We start from the raw sequence: 24,096 nt of genomic DNA, 5'->3' as shown, positions 1-24,096 counted from the left end.
GGGTCCCAACTAATTCAGCATTGATTTGGCGACCCGAAACAGTGGGGGCTACACCATCATGGGCATTTTCTTTGTACATAACATAGCTAAGGTAGTCAAACATGAGAGTGTAAAGGAATGAGGAATCAGCTTTGATTGTCAAGAGGTGTGTGTATATGTATGATCTCGTATCGTATTGAATGCAGTTGAAGCGCTTTAGGCACATGCGCGCGTCTTTGTATTTTTGCGCGAGTCATGTGCTAGCCTGAATGTACCAGTGGTAGGTATGCATACGGATTGTCAGGGTCTACCCCACTCTTCCAAGAAAAAAAAAAGTACCCAATCCAAGAGTGTACATAGCTCATGCGCGTCTGCAAAAGTTTTGATAAAGCTGATTACTGCATAGTTAATTGTATATGCGCCAGCCTTAATCCAACATCGAGGCTTTGAAGCCCCATTATCCACCTCTACAGGCACTTTTCAAGCACCTGCGACACAAAAAAAAAAAAAAAAAACAAGAAGGAAAGAAACCAAAGCAAAAACATGGGCAAGCGCAAGACGGAAGAAGCCAATGGCGTCGAGGCCACATCCAATAAGCGGCGGCGCGACGAGGCCGAGGTCGGAAATGTCGAGATTACCGACGCCGCCAAGTCAGAGAAGAAGAGGTTAAAGAAGGAAAAGAAGGAAAAGAAAAAGGCAGAGGACACGGCGGTGAACAACGAGGAGGGCGCAGACGATGGCGAGGAGCAACAGCAGCAGCAGCAGAAGAAGAAGGATAAGAAGGTGAAGAAGCAGAAGAAGGAGAAGGCCGAGGAGGAGCAGGAGGAGCAAGTCGCCCCTGTTGTCGACGCAGCAGAGTCGGACAAGAAGAAGAAGAAGAAGGACAAGAAGAGCAAAAAGGAAAGCAAGGCCAAGTCGGGAGACAGCGCCGCAGACGGCCAGGGTGACGAAGAGGAGCCCAAAAAGAAGAGGAAGCGGGATACCGAGGAGGCCAGCGCCATAGACGACGGCAACCAAAAGTCCGACGAGAAGAAGAAGAAGAAGAACAAGGACGGCAAGAAGAGCAAAAAGAACAGCAAGGAGTCGGCGACAGACAGTAACGGCACCAACGGCGACGCACAAGGAGGAGCAGAAGAAGGAGACGAGGAGCAGCAGGCCGCCGGCAAGAACGCGCGCTTCATCGTCTTTGTCGGCAACCTCCCATTCACGGCGACCAAGGAGCACATCGAGGCGCACTTTGCCAGCCTCAAGCCCACGTCGGTGCGGCTGCTCACCGACAGGAACGACCCCAAGAAGTCGCGCGGCATAGCCTTTGTCGAATTTGACAACTACAGCCACATGAAGACTTGCCTTGCCAAGATGCACCACTCTGAGTTTGAGGATGGCTTGTCGGCGCCGAGGAAGATCAATGTCGAGTTGACGTGAGTATATTTATACTTGATTGCTGTTTATTTTGTTCTTGTTTCCTCTTTTTCTTGTTTCACCTATACGCTTACCGTTTTTTGTTATCCTTACACGACGAGATACCCTGAACCTACCTTTGCATGCCATCCTTCACCCATTGCTAACGAAACATGTGAATATAGTGCCGGTGGCGGCGGCAAGACCCCGTTCCGCAACGAAAAGATCAGGGCAAAGAACGACAAGCTACGCGAGGAACGCGCTCGCAGGATGAAGGCCGAACTCGAGGCCAAGCACAAGGAGGACGAGCAAGATGGGATCCATCCTAGTCGGAGGGCCCAGATGCATCGGAACCAACAGGCCGATGCACAATGAGAGTAGCACATGAGTTTCTTGGGGGGTCAGACTTTATATGACAAAACTAAAAAAAATAAAAAAAATAAAAAATAATTGCATAAAAAACCACGTCCTCATTTTTCCCACATTTGACTACTACCCAGTCCCCTTCTGCGCTTAGCCTGTTCTCAGTACTGTTTTTTTTCTCTTTTCTTTCTGGATTTGGAAAATTAAAGAGTGAGGTGCGAATACGATAGACAAGCTCCGTAAAAGATACCCGTTTCGGAAGGAGTTTTCTTTTTTGTTGTGTCCCGACTTAGTATACCCTAGCGAGAGTGACTCCGGGCATTTGAGTTGAATATGTAGATTTTTGTTGCAGTGCCACTGGGGTAAACCGTCAACACAACAAGCTGTTGGCCTATCTCCAAGACCGCAACAAGGAAAAAAAGTGCGGAATTAACTCTATATTCGCCTTGAATGTGCCAAGGGCCCTGACACTTCTAGGCATAGACTAAACTTGGTCATCTTGATTCAACTGAAAAGAGGGTCTGAAATGTAGTCAAGCACATGGGATGGGCACATGAATCAAATGTCGCGATAAGTCCTCTCTGAACAAGATTCCAAGCAATGGTCCGATGATTTCGGGCGCGCAACTCGTCTGGTCTAGCTACCACTCGCCACTCCCCGACTTCTAGAATACGTCAAGAGGGCCGAGATAGCACAGCTTTTGGTCAGCAAGGCCGAAAAACTCTGGTCTCACACTTTGTTATACCAACAAGGCTCTGATCATCCCAAAAAAAAAAAAAAAAGAAAAAAAAGAAAATGAAGCCAGTCCAGTCAGTCAGTCAGTCGATTTATGGGCATTTGGTCTCTTACTTGCAACCAAGACATGACTTGCGGTTTAAAATGCGGTTATTGCTACCACGGTGAGAGGGGGGAAAACAGCGTCGGGAATCGCCATGTAAAACTGATGGGTAATAGATAAGACTGAGATATCAACATCCGCAGCAAGAAAATTAAAAAGCAAACCAAAAAAAGAACAAAAAAGTTGACAAAAAGCGACAAACACCGTTACCCTGTGTTGCGGTAGACGCAAGAAGGAAAATTAACAAAAATCAGCTCATGCGAGTGTTCCGAGACAGGATGAACAATAGACGTTAGGTTGGCCGGAGAATAACATCCGTATATGGGAACAAAAAAATGTTAGACAAAAATTTGGTAGATGATATTCCTTGTTCGAACATCAGAACGCCCTCACAACACCCCGGACATAGTTGCGTTCACCTCGCCATGCAGTCAGTTCGGTGCCACACGCTCCAGCATTTACTCAAGCCCTTTGGCGTTGCTGAGCAGCTGCGAGCACTGCGGTCGGTTGTGGCGGCGAGTTTGCGATTCCTTGCATTAAGTGATCCATTTCGCTCGTGCCAAAGTATACTGGCAATCTCATTGTTTCGCACATCTATCTGTGAAGCCATGGCTGCTCACAGAATGGTGCACTTTGACTTCTTAACCTTCGCCGGCTGGGGTCGGGGGTTGAGGACAGCCCTATTGCGTTGGCGGTCGAGTTAACTGGTTGCTCTACTTTGCAAATGGACGAGTAGACAAGATAGAATTCCATACCTAATGGCCTCATCGAACACACTCTTCAGGTTCCTTTGCGTCAATGCGGAGCACTCAAGGTACTTGTGCGCCCTAATCTCCTTTGCGCAGATAAGCGCCTGGTCGTACGAAACAGGTTCCATCCTCTTGGCGCGAAGACTCTCAAGGGTGGCGGGGTCTTCGCGAAGATCGAGCTTGGTTCCGACGAGGATGATGGGAACGTTGGGCGCGTGATGGTCGATCTCTGGGTACCACTAGATCAGGCATTAAACGTCAGTAGTTGACCAACTCACAAGCTCGATACTTTTTGGAAGAGACAAAAAAAAGGGTATAAATTAAGGAATCAAAATCGCGTACCTTGGCCTTGACGTTGTCAAATGACGGCGGGCTGACGATCGAGAAGCAAATTAGGAAGACATCTGTCTGCGGGTATGATAGCGGCCTAAGTCTGTCGTAGTCCTCCTGTCCAGCAGTATCCCAGAGTCCCAAGCTGATGGGCTTTCCATCGACCATAACACTAGCCGAGTAGTTGTCGAATCTGTCATGGTGCAAAGTTTGTTAGGCAATGTGTTACTCCGGCAGCACATGATAGTCTGGACACGCTCAACGTCGTCGAGTCCGATGCTGATGGAACAGGTTTGGTAGCTACTGACACTGTAGGAATGTACTCGCCGGGGAAGGCGTTTGTGGTGTAGGAGATGAGAAGGCATGTCTAATAGCTACTTCGTTAGCTTCCTCCATCAACAAATGCCTCTGCTGGTTTCTCGCTTCCAAAATGTTTCTGTTGGGCCGTGCAGAAAAGAATGAGACGAAACGAAACGCCTGCGAGAGGGCGTTATGTTTGTACTGATTGCTACTGACCTTTCCGACAGCACCGTCGCCAGTGACGACACACTACAAGAAAGCGGAGGTTAGCATCAAGTCCAGCAATGAGATCAGGCGCCGCATATGCGGACCATGCCCGAAGATATCATGTTGTGGATTCAACGGGCGCTGGGCGGCGATGCATACCTTCAAAGACTGAACCCCAGGGGCGGCCATGGCTCAGCGTGGTCCGAGATATAAGAATGTGGTGCCCGAAAAGCAAAACTCTCGACAGCAAGACACCCGATTGATGGTTGGCCTTGCAGGGAGTGTATTGTCGGAAATCGCAGGTCAAATCTGGTCAGTGACAGATGTCGTCGGTAGGTCGGTGGTGTGTGCGATCGATGGGTACTTGGTTGGGGGTATTTTCTTGTGCGTTGGAATGCGAGTCGGATCGAAGCGTAATCCAAATGAGCGCTTACGATTTGGCGCCTGGATCTGTGGGAGCGGGGAATTCTTTTTGTGCCTTTTGCTTCCTGTTCTGCGATTCTTGCTTTCGTGTTTTGCCTTTTGGTCAGTCTGACTCTATGCAGGCGCTTAGCTGAAGTCGTTCTCAAGCCAGGAACGGTCAAGGTTAGGTGTGGTTTTATTTTATTTTTTTATGCTCTTTGATGGTGTGGTGGTGTGGGTTGTAAGCAGGTAGGTAAGGTAAGGTAAAGGACTCCCGCGCACTGGTAGGCGTCGGCAGGTCAAGGTAGATAGGTAAGGTAGGCAGACAAGTCCAGGTGCTGAAAGGTACTGATGGATTGGTAGTGGGCGTGCATTAAAGTCGAAAGCAAGCAGGTGTTTTGGAGCAGCGGGACGGAATGCTGCCGTTTAAAGTTGAAAAGGGAGGGATGATAACTTAATCATTCAACCCTGCAGCCGCCCAACCACGCGCAAACTGTCGGAAGATAACAGGCCAACCTGACAGATCCTGGGATGGTCCAAGCACCTGCAAGAGGATTTTTCTATATTTTATTTATTTATTTATTTTATTTTTTATTCTTTTTACACAAGTTCGGGGGGAAGGGGAGGAAAAAAAAAAAAAAAAAAACAACCCAGACAGAGCGATGAACTGGCACTGGGTTACCCCATTTACCCCCTTGGTTGGGATTCGACGAACCCTGGGATATACCAGACCGGAGAAAGCTCAGGTGGGACATCAAGTGGGGAGCAAGTTTTGGGGAGGGGAACGTGAAGCACATACCGACTGGCCAAAGGGGGCGTCTGCAACACTTTCGGCGTCAGCGTGCCTGCAACCACTCCAAGAAGGGTCGAGTCGCGCCCAGGAGGAGTAGGGGCAGAAGGTAATTTTTAGTGTTATTGGCCCTTGGTATCCTAACCTACGTAATTCTTCCGTTTATGGTTTTAGTCGTGGATAAGGTACTTTTAATTAGGTAGGTCGCTTTTTTCAAACTTCGAGCAAAGTTGAACGCAGGTTAAACTTGTTCCAGGGTAGATGAAATCTCTTCTTGAATATAATAAAAGCAGAAGTACCTAGTAATTACTATGTACATCAACCAACAATCAATTGGGCGACTTGTTTGAATCAGTACACAAGGGCAAGGCCAGTCCAATGTTGGTCGACTTGTCAGGTTCAGTCCAATTCAGTCAGTGAGTTTTTTTAAGACTGGTCAAGGTGACCGGCCGGTCAGGCGATCTTGGAGCGGACGGGACGAAAGTCTTTGCGGAACTGACAGATTCCAAAATGAGTCTGCTGTAATTCCTTTGGGCTACACGTTCTCTTTTCAACCGTGAAGGTCTAAAGACAAACAAGACGTCCAATAATCATGACTACTGTGACTTATTATTCCCTTGCCTTAATTTCATGTGTGATATTATTTTGCTGGGCTTGGTTGGTGAGTGGAGGCTGATCTCAGATCGACTACCTGTCTAGTGCTAGGTAATGCAAGGTAACTAACTGGTCTACACGGGGCGGTTAGTGCTTGCAAGAAACACCAATCAGGCCTCACCCCACTAACTATGAAAGCTCCGACACAGTGAAGGGCATGCATGGTAAGGTGGTAATAGAGAATGCTGTACTGTGATGAAGCCTACGCCCATGGGTATGCTTTTTCGTTGTTCATAAGAAAAAGAAAAAGAAAAAGACAAAGAACTTACGGAGTACATCCTCTCCATTTTCTGGACATTGATTGATTGAGTTTTGCTTGTCCTAAAGATCTCCGGCTGGCAGCATTGTTGAGGTTTCGGTTATTGCAAACGTAACAGCCATGTGGTTGTTTTGAATACAATCTACTCCGTACTGTAGAGTTGGCACCAGATGCTGATGGATGGCCCAAAATTGTATTATGTGTGTGGGTATGGGGAGGTCCGTGGTGTGAGGGGTTTCGATCCAATGGCAATCTCCAATCAGACCCAGTGGGACCTCTCCATTTTCCCTACAAAAATCACCAGCGATAATTAGGTAAGGTAGGTACCTGCCCGGCTTACCTACTGGCTTCCTTCACCAGTAGCATACATAGGATGGAATCTACGAAGGTCCTTGAGGACCTAGACTACCTAGTATTGAAGCTTACCTTATTAGTGCGACCAGCGCTCAACAATACGGAGGGAAGTGTAAAACTAGCACAGCAGAAATGCAAGGGGCAGGCATTTTCCCGGGGACTTGTTAGGTGCATGGAAAAGCTCAGAAAAGGCAATGAGTGGGTAATCGGAGATTTCGATATGTGTTACCACATTGACGCGCACTTCGAAAGGTAACAGTGATATGTTTCCTGAGCTACCACTCTGCAATACGACTATACTTACTCGCATTTACTTCCCTTACGCGCGTATGACCGTGGATTGTGTGCACTTGTTGAAAGTCTAGGAAGTATTTGCCAAACACGGAATGAATAAACTAGCTTTGGCAAATACTCTACCAGGATGTTGATGCATCTGCAATTGAATACTACCAACACCCAGTCATCCATCCATCCATGGGGCTTTCCAAGGTGTGCTGGATTGATGGGATGGCCATGAGATTTGCCTCGGCTTTCGTCCCTGAACAGCGGGAATTCAACCATTTCCATTTGACCACATGGTCGATTGTTGATGTAGGTTCCTTTCCTGGGTACCTAACTCTCGGGTCTTGAATCGAAATTGGATCCCATCCCATCAATTCCATGGGATTGATATGCGCAGCTTGATCGGAAAGCGCCCGTTTCCCTTTGCTTTTACTATAATGGCAGATTGGCAACGTTGTTTAGTGTGGAGGATCATCCAATCGATAGCTGTGAAGGATAGTTTCTGTATTGTTGTGTAGTACGGTCCAGAACCAAAGAAAACGAAGGCAGAATGTTGTACGATCCATGGTAAATGTCAGGATTGGCTCCGGTGCTTTATCCGCCCATGACAAAGAGGAGCTGACAGATTTGTCGATCGGATACCTCGGCAGACAAGCAGGGAAAGGTACCTAGCTTAGGTACCTGCCACTGCCTGACCGGGCTACCTACCATGGAAGCTAAGGTACCGACCTTACCTATGGTACCAGCATGCTAGATGCAGTAGGCACGGAGAATACTGCTTGTCTGCTTGATCTGCCGTCCATCATCACCCTTTTTCGAGAAACGGGGTCGTTCGACCTTGAGTGGGCCCAGGTTTTGTTTCAAAACCAGTCTCCCTCGGGACGTCAAGACCCTTCCCCTTCTCGCCCTAACCACCACCACTTACTTAGTCAGGTCATAGCTCGAATGGTGGTCCACAAATGCCCATGTGTGAAAAAGGTATCCGAAATTCCGAACCCAATGACCTGATTCTGGCCCCAGTCAAAGTCGTTGTTTTTTTCAAGTCCTCTCTCTTTGATTGCATTCCAATTTCTCCTCTCGTCCAGCCAGTCAGAGCTGTGGGGTCAAACGTGAATTGACCGTCACCGCTTGAAGCTCTGGTCTGTGTGCCAAGACAACAAGGGTGGATTCTCTATGAAGCCGGCGGCCCCACAAACCGTATGGACGGAGCAGCCCAATTTGAACTTGTGCTTGCCACACTTCGGAGTAATTACTGCAGGCGGTGCACACGACGCGTCAAGCTTCATTGTCGCGTTCCCCACGCGCCTCAACACCAAAGACAAAGATCCTTGTCTAAAGTCATGATATGATACGATACGCTGGATTCTAGAATGACAAGCTGTATGGTCAGGATTTAATGTCATGTGCATCGAGATAAGACCCAGTGACAATTATCGCCAGAAGCTTGGCAAGAGGTCGTCGTAACCATGTCGTCGTCCCCTCAGGTACCGACCACCAATCTCAAGATTGAGGGGCGTCAAAACCGAGATGGGACCAGCAGCGGCACAACAGATGCAACCCCAGATCTGGCAAATCTGACGATCCGCACGCCAGGACGGCTCGCTGCCCGTGCCACCAGCGTCCCTCAGCGCACGCCGACGACCCAGACTACCAGGACCGGCGCCGGCCCAACCAGCTCCGGCGGTGCCCCTCGGACCGCCAATGGCCTCTCGGCATCCGCCCGCCGCCTGCGTGCCACGTCTGTCACCAACACGGCAACGCCCCATGCCCGCCGGGCAATTGAGGTGTTCAAGGGCCGCCGGACCGCCATTTTCAACACGCCCGGCGGCCGTCGCAAGACCCTGGGCGCCAACAAGCGACGCGCGTCCCAGGGCGGCCCGGACCCGCAAAAGGACGGCCCTTTCGATGCACTGCGCCACCTAAGCAGGCGCCTGGCGCCTCAGACTCAACGCGTCGTCACATCTTCCAGCCCGGGGGACGTCAGTAGTGTCGCCGGCGGGGCAGAATCCTCTCGCCGCGCGCGGGACCCGTCTGGAATCTTCATCGACGAGGACGACGAAGATGACGTTTCTGGGTTTATCGAGCGTAGACCCCGCCTGTCGCTGCCTATCGATGCCGGAGATGACGACGAGGCTGAGCTGAGGCCACCGAGGACTTCGGGCTTGGAAAACATAGCTGATGACACTGTCATGTCCATTGAAGCCCCGCGCCGTGCCATCAGCGAGCAGCCGTATAGGAGGGCCGGTCGAGATAGTCTACGGATGAGCGATTATTTCGCAAACGGTCAGGACGATTTTACGGTTGAGGTCGGGCAGGATTTTGAAGATCCAATACCGCCCGCTTTTGACGCAGACGGCGACACCGTCAGACTAGAAGACGATACATACGAGAGGTGAGCTGCTTCTTTTTCGGAGCCAACCGGATTTCAATATGGTGATCAAGGCTAACATGTCAACAAAAAGACTTGACTCGCCGCTGGGCCGGCAGGAAGCTTTGGCCGCCGGTCGTCAGAGCGACTTTGGCACAATCGAAGTTCCTTTGGGCGTTGATAGCCCTTTTAGACTCGAGCCGGTTCTGCAAGATTCCTCTGATCCAGCACCGCTGCCACCACCGGACTTTGATGATTATGGTGACGGCTCTCCAGCACCGCAAATGAACGGAGACGAAGATGCTATGGAATATGAGAATGTCTTTGCCGCGGCTGCAGACGCAGCTGGACCTGGATTTGGGGCGGTCGGTGATATTGATGATTTTGAAGACGTAGACGACGAAACCGAAATGGCCGATGACCAGCCAGATGACCAAGTCGTTACTAAATCTCAATCAAGGACAGGCAAGAAAAAACCTGGATTGAAAATATCCAAGTATGGACACCAATGTCCCTCATTGCCCGCTCCGGTTGTGAAGAGGCTGGCAGAGACCATGGCTCGTACGAGCGGCATTGGAAATACGAAAATCACTCCAGAGACGCTTCAGGCTTTGATGCAATCAACGGAGTGGTTCTTTGAGCAGATGGGCGACGACTTGCGGGCCCTGGCTCACCATGCTGGCCGGAAGACCATTGAACAAAGCGACGTGATCACTTTGATGAAGAGGTATGCCATTTCCAATTGTACAATCTATTGGGTATCTATTGAGCTTGTTTTCCATATGAACGAGATGGTGTTACATATACAACGCCAGGTGTATATTCCTGGTTTCCAATTACAAGCCCGGATCATTGACGCTAACACCCCCAATCAACCACAGGCAGAGACAGATCGATCCGCAGACTACCTTGTTCTCGCTCGCTCAGAGACATCTGCCAAGGGAACTGCTGCAAGAGCTGCGGATGCCGGCTCGGGCGCCTCTAAAGAAGCGCCGTAAAGCCGCTGGGCATACCACATCTTTTGATGAGACATGAACCGATATCAGGTTTTTGTTCGACTGGATTCAAAGTCAAAACCACTTGCGAATCCCTCGCAGAACTTCTCATCATATCGATGCGCCAACCGACAAGGTTAGTGCAGATGCCAAGCACGCTTAGGCAGCAAGCGTTACACTACCAACTGTAGTTCTTACGAACACGGCGCGTCACATCTTTTGATGGCTTCTTGACCACCAAGTAGAACATGATCGAGGTTGCGGCAGCCAACGCATACCTGAAAAGATGCATGGTTAGCTTCGGCTTTATTCAAGACATCTGTATCAAAAGTGAAGCACATGTCGATTGCACACCTGCAGCAGCTATCATGCACAGGTGCCTGAAGGAGGGAGGAGGGTGCACTGGAAGCGAGTGAAGAGTGGTCGAGGTCGACTTACCAAGTAAAAATGTACTGGGCATGATTATTCCTTAGGTTAACTTCGGCTGCCCTACCAATTGGAATGCCCTTGCGTTGCATTTCAAGGACCTCTAATAGACCCGGCTCTAAACATCAAGATACCCAATGTTAGTCATTAATCATATCAAGTTGAAAAAAAAAGGTTTGACCTACCCATAGTAGACTCAATCCAAATGGGCTGGCTTCCTGTAAGGCTAGCCATTTGCTCAACATCGGGGAAGTAGAATTCCCCTATATCGGGCCTGTTGTCTGGTGTGAACATGTTCTTCTTCCACGGCTTCCGTATCATGCCCTCGACGGTAACAGGGCCCTCAGGCAGACTCTCCGGGCGGTCTTTCTGGTCTCCCAACTTTTTGCTGACCCAGCCGCGGTTCACAAGTACTGCCGGCGGCGGCGGCTCCGCGACCTGCGGCGCCGAGGACCCAGCCGGAGCATCTTTGCCCCCACTATCGGAACTCCTCCAGAAGAATCCAGACACACGCTGCCACAACGAAGGTCCGGCACCGTCGCCGCTGCCACCGTTGGCCGCAGGCGCCTCGACCTTCTCGGCGGCGATGGGCTCGAGCGGCGTCACGACCATGTAGCCCTGCTCGCCGTCCCTCATGCGCGGACCGATGAGCATCTCCTGGTCGTGGCGGAAGCGGCCGGTGACGTAGACGCGGCGGTAGTCAAAGTCTTCGACGGCGGCCGGGTCGACGCGAGGCGGGAGCGGGAGCGGTGGCCGCACGAGGCGGTCCTCGCACTTGGCCAGCAGGTCCGTCTTCCATTGCAGGCGGTAGACTTGCCACGTGCCGAGGCCGAAGGCTGTGAGCGGTATGATGGCTGTTTTTTTTTTTTTTGTGGGTTGTTCGCGGGCTAGGTGTTAGTGTAATGCTGTAAAAGGGGATTTGCTTAAAAAGGAAAATAAAAACCAAAGAATTAATATTATTTCCGGTCGTACCTAGGATAATAAGCCCGGGACCATGTCTGCGACCGGATCGGACCAGCTCGGGTGGGTTATCGAGAATGGAATGGAAGTCAGGGTTGTCTGCTGGTTGTTTGTATTGTCGTCTTGAGCTCGAGGAGACTGGTCGGCGTGGCTGCGCCCGTGGTCGCGGTGCGATGGGTTGAGCTCTGCAGACGGACTTTGGTAGGAGAAAACTTGCGGCACTCCTCCGGGCAGCGCCGGACAACGGACTGCAGTGTATGGATGCCATTCTGGTGAGACTTTCCTTTTCGCCGAGGCCTAATTGGACCGACTAACGAGTGAAAGAAAAACGGGCACGATGCTATCCCTAGAGGTATGTATGGTATTTAATAACCCGGGAGAAAAAGTTGGCGATGGTCAATCGTGACGTGACCCCACGCGATGAGGCTAGTGCACTCAGTGGTACAGCTATCCCCTGGCAAGCATGGAGCTTGACGGTACTTCAGTCATCTCAAGTGTGTGGTGGAGTTCAAAGTACCTACAGTGTTCCTGGTGGAGCCCTGGGGGTACTACGTGGTAAAGCTCCAGCATCCAACCGGTAATTCTGATGGTGGGTAGGTGGCATTCCGGTAACATACAGTGCCTAAAGCGGCTTTCCATCTCATTCTGAGGACACTCACTCATCATTAATCTGCTTGCGAGATTTTGAGATTATTATTTTCCGATGCTTATTTACCGTCAGAGCTGTTAAATAGTACTTACTCAACTGGTCAAATCCCCGTCGGTCTACTTTGATCATTTCAACCATACAGCAACTCCTTGCAACTAGGCGCAATCTACCAATTATCAAAACAATTCTTCACCGTGGTTGTTGGTCATTCAAAACATACCCACAGGCACGATGTTCTTTGATGGCACACTCCAAGAAGGCATCGCCGCCGCCGTACAGCAGGCAAAGATGGTTGTAAGCTTTGTTACCGGTGAGTATGACGTCTTGTATTTTCAGGAGAAAAGAAATGCACACTCGCTAACATCTCATTGTAGATGGCGGGGAGGAGAGCACCAAATGGGAGGAGGAGTATTTGGTAGACGATTCTGTACGTCCCTCTGGGTCCCTGGGCAGCCTCATGACACTCGACCCATGAGTTCAAAGTGCTGATTGACCGCTTCACAACTCCTGTAGATCAGGACCGTCCTAAGCACACAGGCCGTAGTACTTCGCCTACAGGCAGGCTCCGAGGAGGCCAAGTATCTGGCAGCCATATTTCCTCTTCCAAAGACGCCAACGCTTGTCTTGATTAGGTAAACCAAACCAGGCCATCGCACATGGTTCTGTATGTGCAGCAAAACATCACTCATGCTAACTGACCATATAGGAATGGAGAACTTAAGGAATACATCGCAAGCGGTGTGTCCAGAGATGATTTCATGGCAAGACTGCAAAAGGCTTTGGGAGTAGCACAGCCAACACCACCTGCGCCGGCTGTGGTTGCCAATCCCGACGAGTCCTTGCCAGCTCAGTACGCGGCAGGGCATCGCTCAACCGCTGGAGGCCTTAATTCTGTGAACCAAAGTAGCAGTAGCACATCAAACTCGGCCCAGGCCAATGCGTCCATACCTACTGGTCATACCGCATCCGGGAATAGGACATCAGAAACACAGCCTCAATCCGCCGGGATTGCAGCATCGAAACAACCTGACAAGGGGAAAGGCAGAGCCCAGCCAGCGGCCGAGGACCCATCTCCAGGCAAAGCCCAGGTCGAGGTACAGAAGGCTGCAGAGATGATCAAGAAGCGGAAGCAGGAGGCCAATGAGGATAGACGGCGCATTCTGGAACGTATCGAATACGACAGGGCGGAGAGAAAGGCCCGGGAAGAGGAGCGCCGTGCTGAAAGGAGAGCCCTTCGGGAAGGCACCCCTACGGACACTGGTGCAGCTGCCTCAGCAACAGTCGACATTCCAAAGACGCAAGCAAGCAGGACCGCCAGTGAGATATGCGCACTGCAGGTTCGAGATTTTGACGGCTCGACTATACGCACGAAACTACCCAGCGGTGGGACGCTAAGGAAAGATGTCCGAGAATGGGTTGATTCCAACCGAAGCCCGAACGGTAGTGGGCCGTATCGGTTCAAGCTCGTGCTGACTCCCCTGCCAAATCGGACCATTGACGAGACAGAAGAGGATAAGACTCTGTTGGACTTGGAGTTGGCGCCATCAGCGACGCTCATTCTTGTCCCGGTCCCCCGTTTCTCTTCGGCGTATGGGGGAGGCGGCGGCTACCGACGAGGTCACGGAGGGATTGTTGACCGCATCAATGCGCTCTTTGTAGCGGTCATGTCTATATTCAACGGCTTTTTTGGCATGTTTGGTCGCCTCCTCACAGCGCCTGCCCAGATCACGCAGGGTGATGCCGGGATAGAGATGGACGAGCGAGAGCAGAGCCCAGCTCAGCCGCCGCAAGGGTCAAGTACTGGGCGCCGAAGTCCTCCTGGCGGTGCTCGGAATCGGTCAGAAAACTCACGGGTCACGGGGTTCCGTAATCCTGACGATGACAGGCGAGACCAGCAGTTGTATAATGGGAATTCGGTAAGTCTTGGTAACCTTGTACAGAGGGTTTCTACACGATATACCCCGGATCTGAACGATCCAAGTGCTGACACAAAAACTACTCCAGCTCAATTTTGAGCCTAGGCCAGACGATGAATAATCAAGCAAATAAATGGCGGCTGGACAAAGTCCAAAAACGCTATAGTCAATCAGAGTGGAAACTTTCAATGCTATTGTAATAGTACACGGAGTGACGCCACAGGAGTAGTGTGCTTAGATGTTTCTTCCTTTTGGTTGCCCCAAAAAAATATTATGCATTGCAAAGCCGGGTCAGAAAATGAACCTCGGCCTAGATCCGGTAACGACCGACAGTTCCCAGAATCCGTTCCCAACGCCCTGAAAAATATTTCTATATTTTTTTTTAGTACTGGGTAGAGGCGGCCTGGCAAGCCTTCTAAAGAGGGGGAAATTTCCCATGTTAGCAAGGTGCTCCTCAACGTTTTATGATGAAAGGAGTCCACGAGACCGCTAGAATAACGTACCAGCTGCTCCAAGTACCAGTTGCAGATCTGCATGTTTCCGTTGTTGTCATCCATGCACTTGGTGAAGTTCTGGGCGGCACCGGCGCAGTTGTTCTGCTGCTGCTGTTGCTGCTGCTGGGGAGCGGCAGCCTGTGTCGTCTCGGCCGGGGCCGATGAGCCACCGCTAAAGAGTCCGCCGATGGCGTGGCCGACCGAAGAACCGATTGCGACACCACTAATCCAAGTAAAGAAGACAAAGTGTTAGTTTAGATCCTGCCTGTGGAAGAGGTTTTTTCGCTCCTTCCATAGCATCAAAACTCCTCCGCTTCATCATGACCCCAGATTTTCTCCAAGGTCTCCGGAGGTGCCTTTTTTGGGTCCGTCCACGTACGCAGCTGTGCTGGCCATCTGGCCAAAGAGACCCGGGCCGGCCGACGGGGCAGCGGCCGGGGGAGGTGCGGCGGCCGCTGGGGGAGGAGCGGTCGGGGCGGCGTAGGTGGTGGCAGGCCTCTGCTGCTGCTGGGAGGGCGCAGCAGGACGGGCGGCGGGGCGAGCGGCAGGGCGAGACTGGCGAGGCATTGTGTATGATAGAGATGTGTATGTGGCCCGTAGTATGGCTTTATGTACAAGAAAGTTTGTTGATAAAAAGCTTTGAAAAGGAATGGCAAAGTTGGGGTTCACGGATGCGAAAGATGCGAGGTGGAATATGGCAAGTTTAGAAAATGCGCTACTCGATGGAAACTGGAAGATTCTTAGTGGTAGGAATTTGTTCTTAACTCCGCTTCTAAACCGGGTGAAAGTGGACCGTGGGTGCATGGATGGATCCCGGCAACGCTGTTCAGCCTCTGGGACCCTTGGACTATGCCGAGCTGGATTCACGTGATAAGTTCAAGTCGATGGAAAAGGTTCAACGTTTTGGGATGGGATTACAATGTAAACAATTTATTTTTCGGTTCGTGAGGCTGCAGAAAAATTCGTGTCTATGATAGCACACCGTATCTTTGAAAGAAATTTGTTTCATATGGAATAGGGCTGCTCTATGCCCAGGGTATCTCAGGTTCATCTCATCTCCTTGTAAGCCGCCAGCCAGTCGAGGTTTTTTTTTCTCTTCTGGTAAGCTCACTACCGGCCAATACTGCCATAACACCACCTATTTTCTATGCCTAGGGTCAAAAGCTTGCCGTCTAGAAGCCTAGATCATGCGTAATTCCTCGTTACTTCCCGCGAAGGCCTTATTCCTGACAAGCCTGTGGCGCAATGCATACCAGCCTCATAACGCATAGATCAGCAGACTTCATAGGTACGTACTAAATCAGCGGGAGGATCGGCTTGGCCTCATAGGTCCAACCCGAATCAGAAGAGTTAAGTAATTCTGGTCTCACTTGGTCACCTTGGATCCCTTGGAGCTGCTTCCGTGCTTTTTCCGCTTGGCCTTGCTGTTGTCCGACTGGTTAACACTAGCATCACTCGTCTCAGCAGAGGCTTCGGCGGCTTCTGGAGCACGTCTCTTTTTGAGCGCTGCTTTCGCCTTTTCCTTTGCCAGCAACTCCTTAAGTCGTAGGTTCATTTCCTTGCTCTTCTCGTCAGCCTAAATTAAGATTCAGGGTCAGTAAATAAGGCCATGGTCGATAAATACTGGAATGAGCAGCACAAGGCACAAACCAGATCGGCCTTTATAAAGCGAATAGCGGCCTGTGTGTCCACACCAGCCCCTTCCGGACGCGGCTCGGGAGGTGTTTCGGCCTTCTTGATCTTGTCAAAGTACTGCTTGGTCCTTGTGAGTTCCCTGAAGACGTCATGGTTTTTTGCGTCGACTCCCTCCAGACGCAGAGCACCTTGAGCAGCATTCATGTTAGTGTCGAGATTGGTAAAATGAAGTGAATGAAGACGAGATGAAATTACACACTAAATATGATCGACTCTATTGAGTAAGCCAGTAGAACGTTGAGTTTGGCCTGATCTAACACGGGCAGTTTGGAGGATATTTCCTTGAAGTTCTCGATGAGCGGCTTCAGATCAGTGTCCAGGGTGTTGACAGTGTCGGCCAGGCCCTCGACTAGAGCGTCGAATGCGACATCCTGAGAAGCCATACCGAGCACTGGAGGAATGGTTACGTTCTGCTTTTCCTTGAAATTGTTACGCGGTTCTTCAGTTCTTTTATTCAGAGCGGTGAGTGTTGTGTATTTTATTTGAGCGAATGGAGGGATTGGCAAAGAACATTGAACTGTGATCAAACTGAGATTTACTCCTTGATTGAATGTGGGTGTATTAATTAAGGGACCTTCTGCAAGGTCTGAATTTAATATGGGGCTCAAAACATTTCTAGCCAATGGCAGGTGTGCGTCAACTCCATCTTAGCTGGGAAGCTTTGAACTTGTCAATGAAAAAAGTTCTTTGCGTCACGACATTAAATTTCTACTACCGAGTCTCAGCGTCACGGTTTTGCAGCCGCCTTGGTGTGATTGGGGACTATTTGTTCCTTGGAGCATCTTCTTTGTACTCACCACCTCTTCTCACTTATTTGTACATTCTAGCCTCTCTTCTGCAGGGTTTCTACAGCATTCACGACCGCTCTCCATCACAAAGATGCAATGACCACATACAACGCTAGGTGATATTACCATTCACAGTGTCTCGAATATTGAGCCGCCGCGCGCAGTCGCGGGTGCTCGCGCGCATACCCTACAAAAACACAAGATGGAGCAGCAATAACAACGAGGTCGGCCGGGCCAGGGTACAGGGGACTGAGCCTTTGAGTGACAAAAACGATGGCACCCACCCGCGTCGACCTGCAGCAGCTCCTCGCAGCAACAACAGCGATTCTGCACCAGACAAAGAACCACAACTACCAGTCAACTACGATTTCCCCTTCAATGTACCAAGCCTGCTTGTTCCTGTTCTACCCACTCGGGAGCTCCAGCAGCGCTACTTTCCCGTCCAGAAGCGCACCAGCTCCAAGCCGTCACAGTCATCTTCCAAGCCAGAATCCTTTGCGGAGGCGATGCGTAGAGCAGAGAGAATGACTGAATACTCAAACCTTCCAACAAATTACGACTTCCCTTTCGGCATTCCTTCACTGTTGATAGACACCTATTCACCCTTTGAAATAGACCTCAGGAATCGAAAACCATCGCCCCCGAAGAACGCCAGGAATGAGAAGCCCCAATCTAGCTCGTCCAAGAGACTACCAAATAGAAGGGGAAGCGAGCGGGGAATAGCTGAGACAGCAGCTACTGCTGGCTCTACTACGGCAAACATAAGTGGCAAATCAGACCTCAGAAGTCCACAACCATCGCCGCCCGCGGATGCCCGGAATGGAAACCGCCCGTCTAGCTCGTCGGACGGAGAATCAGGGAAGCCTAGGAAGTTGTCAAAAAAGGAACGAATACCGGCAAAGCCTGAGCCATCAGCATCTACTGGCTTTACTACGGCAAACATTTTCGGCGAAACAGACGTGTCCATCTATGAAGCCCCATTGGCCCCTGAGCCACAGCACCGGAGTCTTTTGGCTCGAGAAGTTGGACAAGGCCCAACCCGACTGAAGCCAATACATGTGCTTGCTTCTAACCTACAGTCAACCTACATCGCCCACTCCTTGTCTCGGGTCGAGCAACTTCCACCTGTGACATTGCTCGTTCCGGGCAGGGAACAAAGGGCTTGGTTCCGAGAGGGCCAGCAGATACGATTAATGCGCGGTTCTGACCTCATTTCTTCTGGGACTCTGGCTGCTGAAGGTTTATATCCCAGGGGAGGTAGCGGAGAGGGCCATATTGGTCAGTTGGTGGTGACTGCGCGTGCAGGGAGGGTCGTGAAAGAACTTGCGCCTCTTGTTCCTCGGATAGACAACAGAACAGTCATTTGTCTTGTCCAAGATGCGCTTGGACTTCCAGAGTTTCTCAACGAGCGTCTGTTTCAAAATGCTGAGAGCCGCCCGCTGTATGTCTTGGGTCACATGACACATCTACCGCGGCACATAAGAGATGGCTCTGATTTTTACCGTTTCGCAATTGGTGAAGAGCCGGAGATGGGACGACTGTATCTCACTGCGTTGCTGGGGGAGGTGGACCAGTTTGCGACCCTCCAGAAATATCCGCCGCCCAACTTCGTTGGTCCTCATGAGCATTTCCTATACGGAATGTCAACGGACCGCAAGCTCAATGTACAATTGGTACCAATGGGTCGGTTTCTGCAGCTCAAACTGACCAAACTCATGTTTCTGGCTGCCGTTGACAGCACTGTGGCCATGCTGGACTGCGAGTATAGCGAGCTGGCTCGTCTTGAAAGCGGACTCGAGCTAGTGGAACAGATGCTTGATGAGATTCGCAACGTCATAGCCAAGTTACCAGAACTGGAAACAAACCCACAATTCCGTAGCTACGCCGAAAACCGCTACCTACGAGGAGAGATTGTAGGCAGGTTGCGGTCTCTCAGCCCGTCCAGAAACAGCGAATTGCGTTCATATGTGTCAAGTGGCAGCGATCTCGATATTGAACACACGGCTGGATGGTTTGTCAGGCGTGGTCGGGATCTGGGTCTCAAACTCCCTACGACATGGTCGGTAATGGAGTCAGTCAAGGCCAAGGCCAAACTTATTCGGAAGCGCAATCAAGACGCCATCAAGTTTCAGCCCTGAAAGCACCACAACCACTACCTCCCCGTATGCGCTTGGAGCTGCTTCGAGCGTTGTTTCGGACTTGTATAATATGAACTTTGTTGTAAAGTTACGTGGGCTGTGTGGAGGAATTTTGTCCACATCTGTACTTAATTTGGAGAGTTAAAACTATAAACTAGATTTGCAATATTATTTCATATACTAGCCTAAATATCTATTTAAAACGATGTTCAATACAGTCAAAAATAAACAAAAGATTGGCACCAGAATCAGGAATAGTTGGGGGGGGGGAAATCATTATTGCAATAGAAACGCCATCATTCTGTGATAAATTGATAGTAATGACATCCGCCTCAGGACCCCTATTCCATCAATCACACGCGACCTACCCTGCACCTTCCAGAATTTACCAGTACCGGCCCCCACAGGACCCTATGACGCAGGGTGGGGTTTTGTGGAAAATAACAGGCGAGGCAGACGATGCAAGACGCGCGACACGTCCAATTTACATACCACTAAGTTTAGTTTAGGTCAACCCTCGAAAGAAAATGGAAGACGCAGATCTAGAGCAAGTAAGGGCCAGATTTTCACACTTGAATTATTGGTAGTCTATTCCCAAGCGCTGACAATCCCAGATTCGCAAAGCTCGCCTCGAGCAGCTCAAGGCGCAAAGCGGGGGAGCCAAGGCCGGCGGCGGCGGCGGAAACCAGGGCCAAGCTGAGCAGAGGAAGTGAGTTGTGATGTAGTCGCAGGCGGCTTGCGCATGATAACGAAACTGGAGATATGGGCTTACAAGGTTTCTTTCTTTCTTCTCCTCTTTTCTCTTCCTTTCGCAGACAACAAGAAGGTACATATATCAATACCCATGACATCCCTCAGACGGAAATGTTGCTGCACACACTCAAGCGACAAGTCCCGGTTTCACCAAGAAAAGAAAACTGACTCTTTTTCTTCTTTGTCACCAACACAGCCGAAGCACGAAGCAGCATCCTGAACCAGATCTTGCACCCCGAGGCCATGGACCGACTGGGCCGCATCCGGATGGTCAAGGAGTCTCGCGCGATCGAGGTGGAAAACCGGCTGATCATGCTGGCGCAGTCGGGCCAGCTGCGGCAAAAGGTGACCGAGGAGCAGCTCAAGGAGCTCCTCAACGCCGTGGCCGACAAGAAGGAGGAGGAGAAGATTGTCGTGAGCAGGAGAAAGGGTTGGGCTGACGATGACGATGATCTGCTTGATATTTGAATCAGTAGTGCAGTGTCGTCTTATTTCGGTCTGGGCCAAAATACTCAAGCTTTTTTTTAGTACATCTTTGAACTCGAGTAGCAGGTTATGTTTCGTCAGTGGCAAAACAGAGAAGCTGGGGTATGATGGATGAGCCACGCAGCAAATAATGAGTTGGCATGGGAGGTCGTCGCTGTACTCAGTGCAGGGAAATACTATCAATATATCCGTATGATGTTTTTTTTTTTTTGTCAAAATACCTACTGTGATATGATACAGCATAATAAATTACAAAGACGTAGTGAGTAGTGGTGCTACAAATGGTAATACAAGTCATCCAGCTCGACTCGCCTATGCGCACTCGACGCACATATAAACCTCCACCTTTATAAGCTTGCTGCACCCGGGGCCCGTTGAGCTTCAGCCTCAAGCTGCTTCCTCCGCCGCCTGGCCTCCTTCTCCCTCTTCCTGGCATCCCTCATATCCGGCGGCGGCTCGATGCCCAAGGCCTTCCTCAAATCGACCACGTCCGTCTCCATCTCCTCCTCCCAGTACACGTTGATGACATCCTTGGCTCGCAAGCCGTTCTTGACCGCCCAGGGCAGGTACGTGTCGACGAAGCGCCTCCTCTCTCCCCGGCGCAGCGTGAAGGCGGCAAAGGTGGCCAGGCCCGTCATGGGCAGGAGGGTGTTGGCGAACTCGAAGGCCTTGAGGGCGACCTCGCCCTCGCGCACGACGGGGAGGCCCGTCAGCGCGTGGTAAAAGTCATGGCTCTCTCGGTAGCGCTGCAGGACGTACGCGCACTCCTCGTCGTCCACGTACCGCACGTGCGCCCGCGTGTCCGGGGTGACCCCCTCGCGGTCCAGCCAGGCCACGTACGTCGCCCCGACGGTCCCAGCAGGCAGAGAGCGAAGCCGCGGCAGGTCGAGCGACGCCGAGGTGATACGCGGCCGGTCGCGGAGGATCCGGCGGCCGGTGGGCGAGGCGAGCATGGCGTCGCGGAGGCGCGGGACGAAGTAGGGGGTCGCGGTCGCTTCGGCAAAGGCGGCGATCAGGTCTATGGCGGGGTTTTGAGCTTGTCAGATCTCCAGGGGGGGAAACGTGTACGTTGTTGTTTCTCTGGGTTGGAGAAAAGCTGGATGCAGCGGGGGTTGAGCAGGAATAATTAGTTTACCTCCTCGGGTGGGATCGAGAAGCGACCACAATCCTGAGCCAACAGCAAGGCCGGCGCGCTCAACTCTGGTCAGTGGCACATGGCCGGGGTAGTTGGGTGGTGGCCGGTCAAACACCGAAAAACACCTGCGAGTGTGGGCGATTGTTGCGCAGCTCAAGCAAGCGCGCTCAAGTGTCGACCGCTGCCGACCCTGACTTCGGACGATTGCCTGCACGGCACGAGCGGGAGACGAATTCATAATTGTTTTGGCCCGTCACACTTTTGTTTTTTGTGGACGCCAGATTGAAGAATGGTGTATGGTATTTAGCTCGATCTACACCATCGTATTGCCCAAAATTGGAGAGCTTCCTAGCTGCTAAAAAGCTTCACACATTGTGGTTCGATGCTCATAGAATGATCCTGACCAAAATGACAGGGATAAAATGATGCATCCATTCAATTCATGACTCCCGGCAGGCAAGGCGGCCCCACAGTCGGCTCCGTGCCGATTGGGAAAAGACCCACAAGGCGTGCATCGGGCCCGGTGGGTTTCCATTATTGGTTGCTAAGGTTGTACCTATTGACAAAGACAAGATCTCCGCGTTCTGCTACAATTTATTCTTGTCCACGACTGCAGGATCGATCGGATTGACTCATCGCTTGAAAAGTACACACTTAAATTCCAAGCTACGTTACTTAACGTTGATGGGTGGCGTTGGGTTGTGTACCAGACGATGGAGTTGTGAAAATGTGTTGACAAGAGAAAAAAAAAAAAAACAAGGCAAACAAACAAACGTTCATCGTCGCTCGCTTCGCTACTATCTTTATTTCATCGATTTATTTCCAGACGGGGGTGCACTATATCCGTCTTGGCATTGCGTCTCGTTCATTAGAGACTGGGTGCAATTGACATCCCATCCTGCCGTTGTGCATCGCTCCGAGGTATAATTGGGATACTTTCCTGGGCCGTGTGACATATTTCTGCCTGCCCTATCGCTAAATCATGGAGGCACATGAGGAACTTATCAATGTAAGGGTGGCAGTCTTCACGGATGAGCATAACAATCGCTATTTATTATATGTCAATATCGTTGATGCTAACTCAAACCTTGTGTCAAAGTGGGCTGAAGCCCAAGGAATAGTCCTTTCGGGAGTTCGACCAGACAGGATCCCAGGTCGTGGAATTGGTATCATTGCCAGCAGGAAAGTCAAGGTACAACCAAAGCTTTCTTTCTCATCTCACCTCACATTCTTTGGACTTGGCTCATCAGACAAAAAAAAAAACAGGCTGACGAGACCGTCCTGCGTGTGCCAACAACAGCACTGAGGACAAAATTCACCGTCCCAAAGGAGATATGTAAAGCTCTGCCAAAGAACATGACCGTCCACGGCCTCCTGGCGGCTGACCTATCCCTCGAGGACTCGGGAAAGTACGACGAGTGGAACTCCGTGCTCCCAACCCCGGAAGACGTCCGGACCATGCCCTTCACCTGGCCACCGGCGCTTCAGGCGCTCCTCCCCACGCGCGCGGCCGAGCTGCTCGCCAAGCAGAAGGAGAAATTTTCCAAGGACTGGGAGGCCGTGTCCTCCTCGCCGCTCTCCAAAAAGCCGACCAGGGACTCGTACCAGTACGCGTGGCTGCTCGCCAACACGCGTACCTTTTACTTTGTCTGCCCGCGCACGGAGCGGCTCGGCAAGGAGGACCGGATGGTGCTGCAGCCCGTGGCGGATCTGTTCAACCACGCCGACTCGGGCTGCTCCGTCGCCTTTAACGACGAGGACTTCACCATCAAGGCCGATCGGGACTACGACGCCGGCGACGAGGTGCTCATCTGCTACGGCAACCACAGCAACGATTTCCTGCTCGCCGAGTACGGCTTCGTGCTGGCCGCCAACCGGTGGGACGAGGTGTGCATCGACGACGCCGTGCTCCCGCTCCTCACAAAGGCCCAAAAGGAGCTGCTCAAGGAGCGCAACTTCCTCGGCAACTACATGCTCGACGCCGCCACCGTCTGCTACCGCACAGAGGTCGCCCTGAGGCTGGTCTGCAGCCCCAACGAGGAGTCGTGGCACGCCTTTGTCGACGGCTTCGAGGACGCCTCGGTCAGGGGCAAGGGTGCCGCCGAGAGGATGCAGAGCAGGGTGGACCGACTGCTGCTAAAGGCGTTGACGAGGTATCGGGACGAGATCGTCGAGGAGCGCTGTGAAGCTTTGGAGGATGAGGAGGGTCGATGCGATTACGGATCTGGGTGGGAGGAGCAGACGGAGCTTTTGTTGGGGAGATGGAAGCAGATATCGAGTCTTGTGAACAAAGAAATCAAACGACTTGGGGTGAAGCTGGCGTAGATTACAATATACATTCAAAAATACATGATACCCCACGAGGAAAAGACGCGACACCTTGCT

General features: G+C 51.3%; 14 protein-coding genes across 14 annotated transcripts; 8 read left to right on the top strand and 6 right to left on the bottom strand.

Annotated features, from left to right (window-relative positions):
• Positions 1–522: 522 nt before the first annotated feature.
• Positions 523–1,939, top strand: PgNI_10672 (uncharacterized protein; the record flags this gene model as incomplete). The annotated part of the gene is made up of 2 exons (XM_031130645.1): positions 523–1,400; positions 1,566–1,939. 2 exons carry the CDS (start codon positions 523–525, stop codon positions 1,753–1,755), a joined length of 1,068 nt encoding a protein of 355 aa, XP_030979669.1. The 3' UTR covers positions 1,756–1,939.
• A 1,258-nt stretch (positions 1,940–3,197) lies between these two features.
• Positions 3,198–4,356, bottom strand: PgNI_10671 (uncharacterized protein; the record flags this gene model as incomplete). The annotated part of the gene is made up of 6 exons (XM_031130644.1): positions 3,198–3,261; positions 3,337–3,569; positions 3,673–3,853; positions 3,969–4,027; positions 4,177–4,209; positions 4,327–4,356. 6 exons carry the CDS (start codon positions 4,354–4,356, stop codon positions 3,198–3,200), a joined length of 600 nt encoding a protein of 199 aa, XP_030979666.1.
• A 1,568-nt stretch (positions 4,357–5,924) lies between these two features.
• PgNI_10670 (uncharacterized protein) lies at positions 5,925–6,383 on the bottom strand. The gene is made up of 2 exons (XM_031130643.1): positions 6,283–6,383; positions 5,925–6,087 (listed from the first exon to the last, which is right to left on the bottom strand). Exons 1-2 carry the CDS (start codon positions 6,309–6,311, stop codon positions 6,000–6,002), a joined length of 117 nt encoding a protein of 38 aa, XP_030979667.1. The 5' UTR covers positions 6,312–6,383; the 3' UTR covers positions 5,925–5,999.
• A 1,991-nt stretch (positions 6,384–8,374) lies between these two features.
• Positions 8,375–10,311, top strand: PgNI_10669 (uncharacterized protein; the record flags this gene model as incomplete). The annotated part of the gene is made up of 3 exons (XM_031130642.1): positions 8,375–9,300; positions 9,371–10,003; positions 10,158–10,311. 3 exons carry the CDS (start codon positions 8,375–8,377, stop codon positions 10,309–10,311), a joined length of 1,713 nt encoding a protein of 570 aa, XP_030979760.1.
• PgNI_10668 (uncharacterized protein) lies at positions 10,012–12,007 on the bottom strand. Its single transcript, XM_031130641.1, has 4 exons — positions 11,670–12,007; positions 10,883–11,551; positions 10,710–10,815; positions 10,012–10,549 (listed from the first exon to the last, which is right to left on the bottom strand). Exons 1-4 carry the CDS (start codon positions 11,923–11,925, stop codon positions 10,450–10,452), a joined length of 1,131 nt encoding a protein of 376 aa, XP_030979759.1. The 5' UTR covers positions 11,926–12,007; the 3' UTR covers positions 10,012–10,449.
• A 42-nt stretch (positions 12,008–12,049) lies between these two features.
• On the top strand, positions 12,050–12,431 carry PgNI_10667 (uncharacterized protein; the record flags this gene model as incomplete). The annotated part of the gene is made up of 2 exons (XM_031130640.1): positions 12,050–12,234; positions 12,392–12,431. The coding sequence occupies 2 exons, from the start codon at positions 12,050–12,052 to the stop codon at positions 12,429–12,431; spliced, it is 225 nt and encodes a 74-aa protein (XP_030979762.1).
• A 106-nt stretch (positions 12,432–12,537) lies between these two features.
• On the top strand, positions 12,538–14,343 carry PgNI_10666 (uncharacterized protein; the record flags this gene model as incomplete). Its single annotated transcript, XM_031130639.1, has 5 exons — positions 12,538–12,616; positions 12,681–12,733; positions 12,820–12,938; positions 13,013–14,222; positions 14,311–14,343. 5 exons carry the CDS (start codon positions 12,538–12,540, stop codon positions 14,341–14,343), a joined length of 1,494 nt encoding a protein of 497 aa, XP_030980179.1.
• A 261-nt stretch (positions 14,344–14,604) lies between these two features.
• PgNI_10665 (uncharacterized protein) lies at positions 14,605–15,283 on the bottom strand (the record flags this gene model as incomplete). The annotated part of the gene is made up of 3 exons (XM_031130638.1): positions 14,605–14,637; positions 14,726–14,939; positions 15,096–15,283. The coding sequence occupies 3 exons, from the start codon at positions 15,281–15,283 to the stop codon at positions 14,605–14,607; spliced, it is 435 nt and encodes a 144-aa protein (XP_030979763.1).
• Positions 15,284–15,656: 373 nt separating this feature from the next.
• PgNI_10664 (uncharacterized protein) lies at positions 15,657–16,898 on the bottom strand. The gene is made up of 3 exons (XM_031130637.1): positions 16,611–16,898; positions 16,367–16,539; positions 15,657–16,292 (listed from the first exon to the last, which is right to left on the bottom strand). Exons 1-3 carry the CDS (start codon positions 16,792–16,794, stop codon positions 16,083–16,085), a joined length of 567 nt encoding a protein of 188 aa, XP_030980072.1. The 5' UTR covers positions 16,795–16,898; the 3' UTR covers positions 15,657–16,082.
• A 397-nt stretch (positions 16,899–17,295) lies between these two features.
• On the top strand, positions 17,296–19,337 carry PgNI_10663 (uncharacterized protein; the record flags this gene model as incomplete). Its single annotated transcript, XM_031130636.1, has 2 exons — positions 17,296–17,315; positions 17,411–19,337. 2 exons carry the CDS (start codon positions 17,296–17,298, stop codon positions 19,335–19,337), a joined length of 1,947 nt encoding a protein of 648 aa, XP_030980176.1.
• Positions 19,338–19,864: 527 nt separating this feature from the next.
• PgNI_10662 (uncharacterized protein) lies at positions 19,865–20,558 on the top strand (the record flags this gene model as incomplete). The annotated part of the gene is made up of 4 exons (XM_031130635.1): positions 19,865–19,888; positions 19,952–20,046; positions 20,153–20,163; positions 20,287–20,558. The coding sequence occupies 4 exons, from the start codon at positions 19,865–19,867 to the stop codon at positions 20,556–20,558; spliced, it is 402 nt and encodes a 133-aa protein (XP_030980175.1).
• A 226-nt stretch (positions 20,559–20,784) lies between these two features.
• On the bottom strand, positions 20,785–22,086 carry PgNI_10660 (uncharacterized protein). The gene is made up of 2 exons (XM_031130633.1): positions 21,712–22,086; positions 20,785–21,594 (listed from the first exon to the last, which is right to left on the bottom strand). The coding sequence occupies exons 1-2, from the start codon at positions 21,947–21,949 to the stop codon at positions 20,924–20,926; spliced, it is 909 nt and encodes a 302-aa protein (XP_030980177.1). The 5' UTR covers positions 21,950–22,086; the 3' UTR covers positions 20,785–20,923.
• On the top strand, positions 21,036–21,557 carry PgNI_10661 (uncharacterized protein; the record flags this gene model as incomplete). Its single annotated transcript, XM_031130634.1, has 2 exons — positions 21,036–21,295; positions 21,329–21,557. The coding sequence occupies 2 exons, from the start codon at positions 21,036–21,038 to the stop codon at positions 21,555–21,557; spliced, it is 489 nt and encodes a 162-aa protein (XP_030980178.1).
• A 250-nt stretch (positions 22,087–22,336) lies between the features above and the next one.
• On the top strand, positions 22,337–24,072 carry PgNI_10659 (uncharacterized protein). The gene is made up of 3 exons (XM_031130632.1): positions 22,337–22,720; positions 22,811–22,903; positions 22,978–24,072. The coding sequence occupies exons 1-3, from the start codon at positions 22,694–22,696 to the stop codon at positions 24,034–24,036; spliced, it is 1,179 nt and encodes a 392-aa protein (XP_030979715.1). The 5' UTR covers positions 22,337–22,693; the 3' UTR covers positions 24,037–24,072.
• The last annotated feature ends 24 nt before the right edge of the window (positions 24,073–24,096 follow it).

This window comes from Pyricularia grisea, chromosome VII (assembly GCF_004355905.1).
Source record: "Pyricularia grisea strain NI907 chromosome VII, whole genome shotgun sequence".
In the NCBI taxonomy this organism is placed as follows: Eukaryota; Fungi; Ascomycota; class Sordariomycetes; order Magnaporthales; family Pyriculariaceae; genus Pyricularia; species Pyricularia grisea.
The sequence above is the reverse complement of the archived record's forward strand: the minus strand, read 5'-3'. Positions and strand labels throughout refer to the sequence as shown.

What these genes read in the sequence shown, in the direction of transcription:
- PgNI_10664 (XM_031130637.1), bottom strand. Translation starts at nt 16,794, where the DNA reads ATGGCTTCTCAGGATGTCGCATTCGACGCTCTAGTCGAGGGCCTGGCC. An exon ending in AATAGAGTCGATCATATTTA is followed by an intron (nt 16,540 to 16,610) that starts GTGTGTAATTTC and finishes ATGCTGCTCAAG; the next exon opens with GTGCTCTGCGTCTGGAGGGA. An exon ending in GCTTTATAAAGGCCGATCTG is followed by an intron (nt 16,293 to 16,366) that starts GTTTGTGCCTTG and finishes ATCTTAATTTAG; the next exon opens with GCTGACGAGAAGAGCAAGGA.
- PgNI_10668 (XM_031130641.1), bottom strand. Translation starts at nt 11,925, where the DNA reads ATGGCATCCATACACTGCAGTCCGTTGTCCGGCGCTGCCCGGAGGAGT. An exon ending in TCCCGGGCTTATTATCCTAG is followed by an intron (nt 11,552 to 11,669) that starts GTACGACCGGAA and finishes AAAAAAAAACAG; the next exon opens with CCATCATACCGCTCACAGCC. An exon ending in TTGGATTGAGTCTACTATGG is followed by an intron (nt 10,816 to 10,882) that starts GTAGGTCAAACC and finishes CTTGATGTTTAG; the next exon opens with AGCCGGGTCTATTAGAGGTC.
- PgNI_10659 (XM_031130632.1), top strand. Translation starts at nt 22,694, where the DNA reads ATGGAGGCACATGAGGAACTTATCAAT. An exon ending in CACATGAGGAACTTATCAAT is followed by an intron (nt 22,721 to 22,810) that starts GTAAGGGTGGCA and finishes CTTGTGTCAAAG; the next exon opens with TGGGCTGAAGCCCAAGGAAT. An exon ending in TTGCCAGCAGGAAAGTCAAG is followed by an intron (nt 22,904 to 22,977) that starts GTACAACCAAAG and finishes AAAAAAAAACAG; the next exon opens with GCTGACGAGACCGTCCTGCG.
- PgNI_10670 (XM_031130643.1), bottom strand. Translation starts at nt 6,311, where the DNA reads ATGTCCAGAAAATGGAGAGGATGTACTCC. An exon ending in AAATGGAGAGGATGTACTCC is followed by an intron (nt 6,088 to 6,282) that starts GTAAGTTCTTTG and finishes CGCCCCGTGTAG; the next exon opens with ACCAGTTAGTTACCTTGCAT.
- PgNI_10660 (XM_031130633.1), bottom strand. Translation starts at nt 21,949, where the DNA reads ATGAATTCGTCTCCCGCTCGTGCCGTGCAGGCAATCGTCCGAAGTCAG. An exon ending in TCTCGATCCCACCCGAGGAG is followed by an intron (nt 21,595 to 21,711) that starts GTAAACTAATTA and finishes ACCCCGCCATAG; the next exon opens with ACCTGATCGCCGCCTTTGCC.